The sequence below is a fragment of the Schistocerca serialis genome, chromosome 6, assembly GCF_023864345.2.
Source record: "Schistocerca serialis cubense isolate TAMUIC-IGC-003099 chromosome 6, iqSchSeri2.2, whole genome shotgun sequence".
Classification (NCBI taxonomy): Eukaryota; Metazoa; Arthropoda; class Insecta; order Orthoptera; family Acrididae; genus Schistocerca; species Schistocerca serialis.
This window is the reverse complement of record NC_064643.1, coordinates 134,445,051-134,457,743: the sequence shown is the minus strand read 5'-3', so window position 1 is coordinate 134,457,743 and position 12,693 is coordinate 134,445,051. Positions and strand designations below refer to the sequence as shown.

Sequence of the window (12,693 nt, the reverse complement as noted above, 5' to 3'; positions counted from 1 at the left end):
CTGGTACTGCGAATGGCTGAAAGTAAGAGGAAATTACAACCGTAATTTTTTCCAAAGGCATGCAGCTCTACTGTATGGTTAAACAATGATTGCATCCTCTTGGGTAAAATATTCCGGAGGTAAAATAGTCCTCCATTCGGATCACCTGGCAGGGACTACTTAGGAGGACGTCCACATCAGGGGAAAGAAAACTGGCATTCTATGGATTGGACCATGGAATCGCAGATCCCTTAATTGGGCAGGTAGGTTAGAAAATTTAAAAAGGGAAAAGGATAGGTTAAAGTTATATATAGTGGGAATTAGTGAAGTTCGGTGGCAGGAGGAACAGGACTTCTGGTCAGGTGAATACAGGGTTATAAATACAAAATCAAATAGGGGTAATGCAGGAGTAGGTTTAAGGATGAATAAAAAAAATAGGAATGTGGGTAAGCTACCACAAACAGCATAGTGAACGCATTATTGTGGCCAAGATAAATACGAAGACCACACCTACCACAGTAGTGCAAGTTTATATGCTGACTAGTTCCGGAGATGAGGAGGAGATTGAGGAATTGTATGATGAGATAAAAGAAATTATTCAGATAGTTAAGGGAGACGAAAATTTAGTAGTCATGGGGGACTGGAATTCGATAGTAGGAAAAGGAAGAGAAGGAAAAGTAGTAGGTGGACTGGGGGAAAGGAATGAAAGAGGAAGCCGCCTGATAGAATTTTGCACAGAGCATAATTTAATCATAGCTAACACTTGATTTAAGAATCATGATAGAAGGTTGTATACATGGAAAAGACCTGGAGACAGTGGAAAGTTTCAGATAGATTATATAATGGTTGGACAGAGATTTAGGAACCAGAATTTAAGTTGTAAGACATTTCCAGGGGCAGATGTGGACTTTGACCACGATTTATTGGTTACGAACTGCTTAACTAGATGAGACCTGGATAGACTGAAAGAACCAGAGGTTGTATGGGGTTTCAGAAGGAGCATTGGGGAACGATTGACAAGAACAGGGAAAAGGAACATAGAAAGAGAATAGGTAGCTTTGAGAGGTGAAATAGTGTAGACAGCAGAGGATCAAGTAGGTAAAGAGATGACGGCTAGTAGAAATCCTTGGGTAGCACAAGAGATACTGAATTTAATCAATGAAAGGAGAAAATATAAAAATGCAATAAATGAAGCAGGCAAAAGGGAATACAAACATCTAAAAAAATGAGCAGGAATGGCTAGAGGACAAATGTAAGGATGTAGAAGCATATATGACTACAGGTAAGATAGATAATGCGTACAGGAAAATTAGAGAGACCTTTGGAGAAAGAGAATCACCTGTATGAATATCAAGAGCTCAGATGGAAAACCAGTCCTAAGCAAAGAAGGGAAAGCAGAAAGGTGGAAGGAGTATATAGAGGGACTATACAAGTGAGATGCACTTGAAGGAAATATTATGGAAATGGAAGAGGATGTAGAGGAAGATGAGAAGGGAGATACGATACTGCATGAAGAATTTGACGAAGCAGTGAAAGACCTAAGTCAAAACAAGGCTCCCGGAGTAGACAACTTTCCGTTAGAGCTACTGATAGTCATGGGAGAGCCAGCCATGACAAAACTCTTCCATCTGGTGAGCAAGATGTATGAGACAGGCAAAATCCCCCCAGACTTCAAGAAGAGTATAATAATCCCAGTTCAAAAGAAAGCAGGTGCTGACAGGTGTGAAAATTATCGAACTGTCAGTTTAATAAGTCACGGCTGGAGAACACTGATGCAAATCATCTGTAGAAGAATGGAAAAAACTCATAGAAGCCAAGCCTCAGGAAAGATTAGTTTGGATTCCATAGAAATGTAGGAACACGCGAGCCAGTATGACCCTGTGACTTCTCATAGAAGGTAGATTAAGGAAAGGCAAACCTACATTTATAACATTTGTAGACTTAGAGAAAGCTTTTGACAGTGTTGAGTGGAATACTCTCTTTGAAATTCTAAAGGTGGCAGGGGTAAAATACAGGGAGCAAAAGGCTATTTACAATTTGTACAGAAACCAGCGGGCAGTTGTAAGAGTTGAGGGGCATGGAAAGGAAGCAGTGGTTGAGAGGGGAATGAGACAAGGTTGTAGCTTATCCCTGATATTATTCAATCTGTATAATGAGCAAGCTGTAAAGGAAACAAAAGAAAAATTTGGAGTAGGAATTAAAGTCCAGGGATAAGAAATAAAAACTTTGAGGTTTGCCGGTGGCATTGCAATTTTGGGAGGGACAGCAAAGGACTTGGAAGATCAGTTGAATGAAATGAACAGTATCTTGAAAGGGGGATATAAGATGAACATCAACAAAAGCGAATCGAGGATAGTGGCATGTAGTCAAATTAAATCAGGTGATGCTGAGGGAATTAGATTAGGAAATGAGACACTTAGAGTAGTAAATGAGTTTCACTATTTGGGAAGCAAAATAACTGATGGTGGTCAAAGTAGGGAGCATATAAAATGCAGACTGGCAATGGCAAGGAAAGCTGTTCTGAAAAAGAGAAATTTGTTAACATCGAGTATAGATTTAAGTGTCAGGGAGTCTTTTCAGAAAGTATTTGTATGGAGTGTAGCCATGTATGGAAGTGATACGTGTATGATAAATAATTTAGACAAGAAGAGAATAGAAGCTTTTGAAATGTGGTGCAACAGTAGAATGTTGAAGATTAGATGGGTAGATAATTTACTGGATAGAAGTGGGGAGAAGAGAAATTTGTGGTACAACCTGACCAAAAGAAGAGATCGGTTGTAGGACACATTTTGAGACAGCAAGGGATTACCAATTTAGTACTGGAGGGAAGTGTGTGGGGAAAGAACATAGAGGGGAGACCAAGAGATAAATACAGTAAGCAGATTTAGGTGGATGTAGGTTGCAGTAGTTACTCGGAGATGAAGAGGCTTGCACAGGATAGAGTAGCTTGGAGATCTGCATCAAACCAGCCTTCAGACTGAAGACCATAACAACAACACCTGAAAGAGGTGCATCAAGAGCGGGCTGAACTGATTATGCAGCTACTGTAATCACAGTTTTCACTCTGGCAAAAGATGCTTTCCATCAGTCCACTATAGCATGTTTCCATATTTAGGCAAACCTTAAAGGAATTTATTGAGAGGCACGTCAAAACATCAGTAAAATTTTGTCAAGCCCAAGAAACTGTGTAGAGGAGACTTTGTACCTTAGTCGTGCTGTACCATGGTTCACTTGGTTCAGAATGTGCTGCCACATAGAGTGCAAGAGTTGAAGTGATTCATGCATTACTCACCGGGGCACTCTGCCAGTCTGTCCTTGTGCTGAGCAACTGCATGTGTTTTTTGTGTTTAGTTTTTGGTTTTTGATGACTTTTGCTAAGGTTGAAGAATACATCATGTACCCTACTTCATTCTGTATGATCTGGTCAGTAATCCCACACATAGTTTGTAAATTTAAAACTAAACTGAAAGTAGTAGTTCAGATTTCCATTGCAAACTGCACTGTCTTCTACATCAACTCCCAAATACATCATGTACTTTGGATCAGTGATTCAAGATACAAGATGTTGTTATTTTGTGGTGTTGTGTTGTAGGTTGCAATTCCAGGACATAAAAGAGACAAAAAGTCCCTGATGATACAGAAACTACTGATAAAGCTGTGAAAGCCATCAGTTCTCCAGGAGAGAACAAGATTTCTATCAGAGACGCCTGTAAAATTAACAATGTCACAGTCAGTATACTTGTTTGACATTTCCAATCATTTGAGAAATCTGGCACTGATGAATAGTCTTATGATATCAAGTATGATACCAAAAAGGTGGTTAATGGTGCTGAAGAATTAAGTTTAGTAGAGTACATAAAGCCCATTGCAGAAATGGTGTACTGACTTACAAAAAAGGGAGTCTAGAGACTTTGCGGTGGCGATTAGGCCCTTTCCACCACACTGTATTTGGAATTCAGATGAAACAGGTGTGACAACTAATCAAAAACCTAGTAAAGTAGTTGCCCCGAGAGGAGTAAAACAGATTGGCAGTGTGACTTCTGGTGAAATAGGACACTTAGTAATGCTAACTGCATTGCTCTATGCTATGCTATGCTCTCAGGAACCATGTTCCTTCAATGCTTATTTTTCTGAGAGTTAACATCAAAAGCTTTGTTCTTAAATGGTCTCCTCCTGGAACCATTTGTGCAGCAAATCCATCTGGTTAGTGACACATTTTACATCAAAGTGTTTCAGAATCTGATGGCCAGATTTACTCTCATACATTGTAACATTGTCAGTGGTTTCAAGAAAATGAGCATATGTTCTATTGACAGAGATGTATTGACAGACGGAGACTTTTGGGTTCTTACATTGCTGTCCCCCAAGCCCAATAAAAGCTGTGCCGGCTGAAACATCAGCAGCTGAAGCCAGCACAGAAAGTTTACAAAAAGTCTATTGAGATTCTTAATATTCATTTTAATAAAAGGAATAAGGATGAAACAATCTTTAGGCAATCCGCTTTTACAGGTCGTTCAATATCAGGAAGCATAGCCAGTAGAGTGGCAGTGTGACTTCAGGTGAAATAGGACACTTAGTAATACAAAATCTAGCACCATATTGCGTTCACCAGAACAAGTTCAACTGTATCTCAAGGCTGCAAGGCTGCAACAAGAAAAAGTTGTAGGCATACAAAATGAAGGAAGCAAAATAGCCACAGATACTCTTGAAAAACAAGAAATACTCTGAGAGAAAGTAAAGAGAAACATTAAGGAAACATCAAACTTCTGCAAAAAAAAAAAAAAAAAAAAAAAAAAAAAAAAAAAAAAAAAAAAAAAAAAAAAAAAAAGAGGGCGGGGGCAAATAAACCTATATCAAAATGTAAAACTGTAAGGAAAGAACTATATTGTAGTGCCTTTGAGTCTGAAAATTAAATTAGAATGCTCACAAATAACAGCTTTGATGATAAGAGACAGTTTTTCACAAATGCTTGATGATGAATCAGCTGAGTCTGGGGAAAGAGCTAGAATTGGATAGATTAATGCTAGAGAGTGATGGTTGTATGCTTGTGTACTTTTAGAAGAAAAAGGTCCCTGCAGAATACTAGGTAGGAAAAATTATTTTAAAATATCTGTGGATTTGAATTTGAGATCAATTAAAAAATAATTGGTTTAAGCAGTAAATTTATCAGTGAATTTGTTTGACATAAAGGAAGAAGGTATTTTAGTAAAACTCGTCACAAGACTGCCACCCATTGCTCTTCTTAGAGACAATATGGAATTGTGAGTCCAACTGCTATCTGAAGTGCAATTGATGTCTTGTGTCAACATAAAAGATAGCTCTGGCATTGCGGACTTTAGTTTGTATGGAGGAAGATGCAAGGTCTTGTGTGGACTGATGGTCAGGTCTGGTGCCAATGTGACAAACTATTGAATGTCTTACTGGTGCTGGGATAGGTGACACATGGATGACTCCAGGGAACTGGCGTAACAGGACTTTAGATGGTGGGTTACCAGCACTTTGTAGCCAACATTGTTTATGTGGTGTAGGTGTCCAAGACCAGGCAGCTGTGTTGTAGAGTCAAGCAAGCATTGGTGGCAAAGATCTGTGGGAGGGCCATAAAACTATAAGAAATGTGCTACAGTGATCAGGTATAGCACATTGATGACTATATATTTCCATATGAATTAATTTCGAAAATTGAAATTTGGAGGTAAGGTGACATTCTTGTAGGTCTTCACGGAAGATCCTTTTGCAGCATACAGGTGACTGTCATTGATACTTTGCTGTGAAAGATGTGAAGAAGAATAAACTGAGGCATCAGCGCTTGTACCAATGAGGAATTGTAGCTTCATAGAGTGCTCTATTATAAACAGTTGATTGCTGTCCAGTTTGAAAACAGCTGCCATCACTACTGATGTCTGGCAACATTTTCCGTGTCACAGGGTGGTTGACATGGCCGAGCCACAGCTCCAAATTTTCTGTGATACCTCTGATATCCTCCCTGGTTGGCAAACACTTCTTTCTGCTGGAAAATGTTGCCATCACTAGGCGTGTGTGGAGTGCCACATTTGAAGGGCCACAATTCGCTTAGATGGTTCAGTTACTTGCACTTGTTGTGCACCCAGAGGACTTTGTGCTGGTGAAGATGGTTGCCAAGCCTGTGGAAGAATACATTTTGATAATTTGCTCAGTGCAGTTTGATCAAGAACGTAGAGGTCACCAGCACAAAGTATGACTAATTTTTGTACATCCGCAGGCAAGTGTGACAACTGTGTATTCCGTAGAATATCATCATTAATTGTGTTGCCTATGAGTGTGCAAAGACAACACAGTAGTTGAGACGGTGTGTGATTGCCTAGTTCTTTTGCGCAGAGCAATTTTTCAAGCCATTTGGCTTCTGACTATATGACATCTTACATGTGCATGCTTGATGGATATGTATTTTTCAATGCTTGGCAGTGAAGCTAGGCTGTTGTGTACCTCCATAGCCATTAGCTTGTTATGTAGAGCCACCACATAACTAGATTTAGTTCTGTTTGAGTTTGCTGTTGACCAAAACAAATTGACACTCAAGTTAGGCAAACCACAATACTGGATTCTCCGACCAGAAGGAAGGGGGCTTCACCGCAGTGAGACTAAATACCACATTTGTTGTTGGTAAGTCAGTGCTTGCAGGTTGATGACCTCTCTGTTTAGCTCTCTAACCCATTGTTTGCAGGATTCTGTTTGTTTATCATGGAAGGTGTTGCTGATGCAATGCAGTTCTTCACGACAAGTTCTGTGCGGCACAGTTGACACAGAAAATTACCTAAGATACAATTTATCATTCTGGTATGTGATCGAGGTTTTCTGGCCTGCAATGTAATTTGGTAATGTTCACACTTGTAAGAACCTGCCTTCTTTGGAATAGGAATTATTAAATTCTTAGTGAGGTTGCCTGTTGCATATATTATGCGTATCAGCTGGGCCCCTCCGTAGGATCTTGGTAATTCTGAGGGTATTTTCTCTACTTCACGGGCCTTGTTTCCACAAAGATCTTTCAGTCCTCTGACAATTTATTTTCATGGTATCATATCTCTGAACTCCTCTTCATTTACTGCCTCTTCCCTGCCTATAATATTGCCTCCAGTTTCATTTCTCTTACACCTTTCCCCTCTTTGCTTAACAGTTGTTTGTAATCTAAACTCTTTGTTATATGGGTGTTCCTCCTTTCTCCAAAGGTGTCTGTAATTTTGCTGTAGGCAATGTCAATCTTCTTTGGTTATGCATTCTTCTACATCCTTGTATTTCTCATCTAGCCTTTCCTGCTTCTGCTTTGCCATTTTGCACTTCCAGTCAGTCTCACTTTTTTTGACATCTGTATTGTCTTTTCCCTGCTTCATTTATAGCATTTTTATATTTTCTAATTTCATAACTTTGATTGAATATATTGTATGTTATCAAAGGATTTCTGTGGGACTTTGCCTCTTTGCTCCTCTGCTGCATTCACTATTTCATCTCTCAAGGCCACTCACTCATAAGTTATTGTGTTTCTTTGCCCTGTTTCAGTCAGTCAGTTTCTAATGCTCTCTTTGAAATTCTCAGTAACCTCTGGGTCTGTAAACTTACCCAGCTGCCATCTCTTTAATTTCCACCTTTTTTTCAATTTCTTCACTTGTAACGTGTGGTTCATATTCAATAAATTATGTTCCGCTTATGCTTCTGCCCCTGGAAATATTTTCCAGTTCAAAATATGGTTTTGATATCTCTGTCTTACATTTTCAGCTTTTGGGCAAATTTCTTCTTCAGAAGTAAAAAAAAAAGCTCACACATATTCACACGGCAAAACACACACACACACACACACACACACACACACACACAGAGAGCCACTTTTACCAGGTGATAAGGTCCAATTGTGACTATGTGTCACGTGGCCAGAAATCTAGTTGGGTTCGGTAGTGGGTGTAACAAAGAGGCATGAGGTAGGGGTGGGTAGGGTAAGCAGGATAGTGATGGAGGAAGATGCTAGTACTGCCAATGGAAGCCTGCAGGGACATGATGAGGGCAGGATAGGACTGCTAGGTGCAGCATTGGGAGGCTGTGCTATGCTGATAGGACAGGGGGGGGGGGGGGGGATGAGAGTTGAGAGAAGAGGGAAGAGGAAAGAACTGTTTAGGTGCATTGGTGGGATAGGAGACACGTGTGATACTGGAGTGGGAGCAGGCAAGGGACAGGTCAAGGATGGTGACTAGCGAAGGTTGAGCCAAGGGGATTACGGGAACATGGGCTATGTTGTAGGGAGAGTTCCCATCTGTGTGTTTTAGAAAAGCTGATGTTTCTGGGAAGAATCCAGATGGCACTCACTGTGAAGCAGTCATGAAAATGGTGCACATTGTTTTGGGCCACTTGTTCAGTGACTAGGTGGTCCAGCTGTCTCTTGACCACAGTTTAGAGGTGGCCATTTATGTGGACTGCTTGTTGGTTGTCATGACCCCATAGAATGTGACACAGTGGTTGCATCTAAGTTTTTAGATCAAATGGCTGCTTTCACAGGTGGTCCTGCCTTTGATGGGGTAGGAGATGCCTGTGATCAGACCACAGTAGGTGTAGGTGGAAGTGGGAGAATGTGTGAGATAAGTCTTGCATCAAGGTGTATTGCAGTGATATGAGCCATGAAGCAAGGGTTTGGGAGTATGGATGGACAAGGACGTTGTGTAGGTTGGATGGGCAGCTGAATGCTACTGTGGGAGCAATGTGGAGGATATACATTATTTTAGAGCAGGATGAGAGGTATTCAAAAACCCCGGCAGAGAATGTGATTCTGTTGCTCTAGTCCTGGGTGGTACTGAGTCATGAGAAAAGAGCTCATTTGTCTTCTAATAATTTCCGGGTATGCAGCTGGATCCCGTCGACATTCTGCCACGATATTTCGGCCCAGAGACGTCCGGCCATCATCAGGTGAGTACACAACTACTGAAGAGCCCAGGTGCAGTCGCGGTATTTATGCTGAACGCACCTGGGCTCTTCAGTAGTTGTGTACTCACCTGATGATGGCCGGACGTCTCTGGGCCGAAATATCGTGGCAGAATGTCGACGGGATCCGGCTGCATACCCGGAAATTATTAGAAGAAGAAATACGCCGGGAAAATTTCAGAAGTCACAGCTCATTTGTCGTTGGCTGGACTGTAGGTATGTGGGGTGTGGTAGGTGACTGATGAGATGAGGCAGGATATCTGTTTCTGGACATGGTTGGGAGGGTAACTTTGGTCTGTCAAGGCCTCAGAGAGACTCTTGGCATATTTCGAGAGGGGCTGGTTGTCACTACAGGTGCGAAGACCACAATTGGCCAGGCTTTTCGGAAGAGACTTCTAGGTGTGGAGTAAATGGCAGCTGCCATGCCTATGGTAGGTTAGCATAGGTGATATATTCAATGGGAAAGTAATTATGAGTGAGGATATAACTTATGATAGTGACAAGGAAGGATGTTGTAAGTTTGGAGACAGTTCGGTGTTGGAAAAGGTAGTGTTCAATAGCAGCAAGGCCATGGTCATTGGGGATGTTAATTTAGAGGGAGGCAGTATCAACAGTGATGAACAACGCTCTTGTTCCTTTACCACCTGGCACCCTGCTCGTCACTGTCGATGCCACCTCCCTCTACACTAACAATGATCATGCAGTGTAAAGTGGAATTGGAAACCATTTATACTCGAATAATGGTGTTATTGATAACCATGCTGCATGTGATTAATTGATGGTCAGTATATCTGTACCATTCTATTGGGTGTTACCTTCTTTGTCCTGCACTTTCTGTTCGAATTATTGCTTAGAAAGAACAACAAATGCTTGGGTTAGTACACAGTCATCAGAGACACACATGAAAAGACTTTGTGGTTTCCCACTGAGTAGCAAGAACATGCTTCTCTGAGTCCTATAATGGGAATCTTGTGAATGCTAGAATGCTATTGAAATAGACTGATCATCAAGTGTAAATTTGATATGTTATATCATCTCAGTGTAGTGCACTGAACTATTGGTATCGATCACACTGTTTTCAACGTGTTTCTTTAGGCCACCATTGAATGAATAAACAAATTACTAAACTGTATTTAACAAAAGTGTGTGTGTGTATGTGTGTGTGTGTGTGTGTGTGTGTGTGTGTGTGTAATTGTTTCTTAATAAGCAATCTTATGATTTGTTAGTGTTCTTTTCTCTTGTGATCATAATACTGTTCTACTTTTTAGCGATTATCCTCAGTTGTGAGTTTTAAATCCTCTTTTCCGAGTTTTGTAGGCATCCTTCCGTGTGTGGCTTCTGCCTTTTCTTGCCATATAAACTGTGTCACAGGTGCTCACTTCTAATATTGCAAGAAATCTTCTTGGGATGCTTTATATTTATGCTGATTCAAATCTTCCCAGGTTGTGAACTGCTTCAGAGCACTTAACACAGCTGACACAGACGATGAGAAGTCACCGCCCACAGAAGCAGCTGGATCTGGAGAAAAGGAAGGGAGTCAAATGATAACAGTGGTTGATATTGAAAAAAGTCCACCAGAGAGGAATAAAGATCATACTACACCATCAGAGGTTTGTAATTGTCCTTTGTAAGCATGCCATGCAGATTATGTTTGGTTTCTTGTGTGAGGAATTTTGTCACTAATATCCATTCTTGTTGCACAGTAAAATATGCATTTGCAATAGCAGTTGTGTACCACTGAAACCTGAATTTGTTGCTTACAAAATCTGAAAAAAATGTGTGTACAATAAAAATGACAAGGAAAGATAAATAAAATAATGGAAAATCCAGGATGAAATGTAACAATATAATGTAAAGGAGAGTTGCTACTCACCATACAAAAAGACTGTCAGAAACGTAGCTTTCAACCAACAAGGACTTTGTCAGAAATAGAAAGCGCGCAGGTGCCCCCCCTCCCCCCCCCCCCCCCCCCCCCCACACACACACAAATGCAGCTCACACACAGATGACCACAGTCTCTGGCTCCAGCTGCCAGAGACTGACATCTGTGTGTGAGCTGCATTTATGTGTGTGCATGTCTGTGTGTATGCTGTCTATTTTTGACAAAGGCCTTGTTGGCCAAAAGCTAAGTTCCTGACAGTCTTTTTGTTGTGCCTTTCTGCGACTCATCATCTCCGCTATATGGCGAGTAGCAACTATTCTTTCATTATATTGTTATAAAGGTAGTAAATACTTTTGTACCAATACCAGTACTTGAGAATTAATTATTGCTAGCTTTACAGAACTTGCCGTACGATATTGCCTGTACAGTTACACAGTCGGACCTGGAAGAGCAGCCGAATGCAATGGACAGTGTCTTGAAAGGAGGATATAAGATGAACATCAACAACAGCAAAACGAGGATAATGGAATGTAGTCAAATTAAATCAGGTGATACTGAGGGAATTAGATTAGGAAATGAGACACTTAAAGTAGTAAATGAGTTTTGCTCTTTGGGGAGCAAAATAACTGATGATGGTTGAAGTAGAGAATATATAAAATGTAGACTGGCAATGGCAAGGAAAGCATTTCTGAAGGAGATAAATTTGTTAACCTTGAGTATAGATTTAAGTGTCAGGAAGTCGTTTCTGAAAGTATTTGTATGGAGTGTAGCCATGTATGGAAATGAAACATGGACTATAAATAGTTTGGACAAGAAGAGAATAGAAGCTTTCGAAATGTGGTGCTACAGAAGAATGCTGAAGATTAGATGCGTAAGCAGTTGAGTCCCATAGTGCTCAGAGCCATTAGATGGGTAGATCACATAACTAATGAGGAGTTATTGAATAGAATTGGGAAGAAGATGAGTTTGTGGCACAACTTGACAAGAAGAAGGGACCGGTTGGTAGGACATGTTCTGAGGCATCAAGGGATCACAAATTGAGCATTGGAGGGCAGCGTGGAGGGTAAAAATCGTAGTGGGAGACCAAGAGATGAATACACTAAGCAGATTCAGAAGAATGTAGGTTGCGGTAGGTACTAGGAGATGAAGAAGCTTGCACAGGATAGAGTAGCATGGAGAGCTGCATCAAACCAGTATGTGGACTGAAGACCAGAACAACAACACAGTACACAGTCTTACTTCTTGATGCAGTTCTCTCCAGATTTTATGCACCTATACATTTCTTAATTCATACAGTAATAACACAGTGATTGTCACTGATACCCACATATCACACTACTAATTTTGTATGGAGTAGAAGAAATTGTCAAGCAAATATGTTTTCAGTTTGTGCTTGAAGTTAACTTTATTGTCCATTATATTCTTTACATTACTCAATAAATGATCAAAGATTTTTTACAGCTAAATACTTCACTTTTTTCTGTGCCATACTAAGGCCGAGTGATGGATAGTGTAAATAATTTCTCTATGTATTGCTGTATTTATGAATATTACTGTTACTTTCAAACTGTGATTGATTGTTGACAACAAAAGTCGTAAGCGAGAAAGTGTACTATGAGGCTGTTATCAGTATTCCCTATTGTTTTAAGAGCTGTCTACAAGTGGCTCAAGAGTGAGCACCTCATATTATTCTTATTACACACTTCTGTGTAACAAACACCTTTTCTTCATGACTATTTACCCCAGAATATGGTGGCTGTAAGACTTTAAAGAATAAAAATAAGAAAAGAAAAATCAAAATTTTTACATTTCAGTCGCCAAAATTGGATATTATCCATAACACAAAATTTGCAGAGCTTAGATATTTAAGAAGGCATGTAAGTTGTAACATCCAG

The 12,693-nt window shown here is 40.3% G+C and overlaps 1 protein-coding gene across 1 annotated transcript in view; it reads left to right on the top strand.

The window, feature by feature from the left end:
• The window catches only part of LOC126483807 (probable RNA polymerase II nuclear localization protein SLC7A6OS), a 61,211-nt gene that overhangs the window by 32,746 nt on the left and 15,772 nt on the right, over nt 1–12,693 (top strand). Inside the window, exon 3 of the mRNA XM_050106989.1 lies at nt 10,359–10,526. Within this exon, the coding sequence (XP_049962946.1) occupies nt 10,359–10,526 (168 nt within the window). The remainder of the gene's footprint in view (nt 1–10,358; nt 10,527–12,693) is intronic.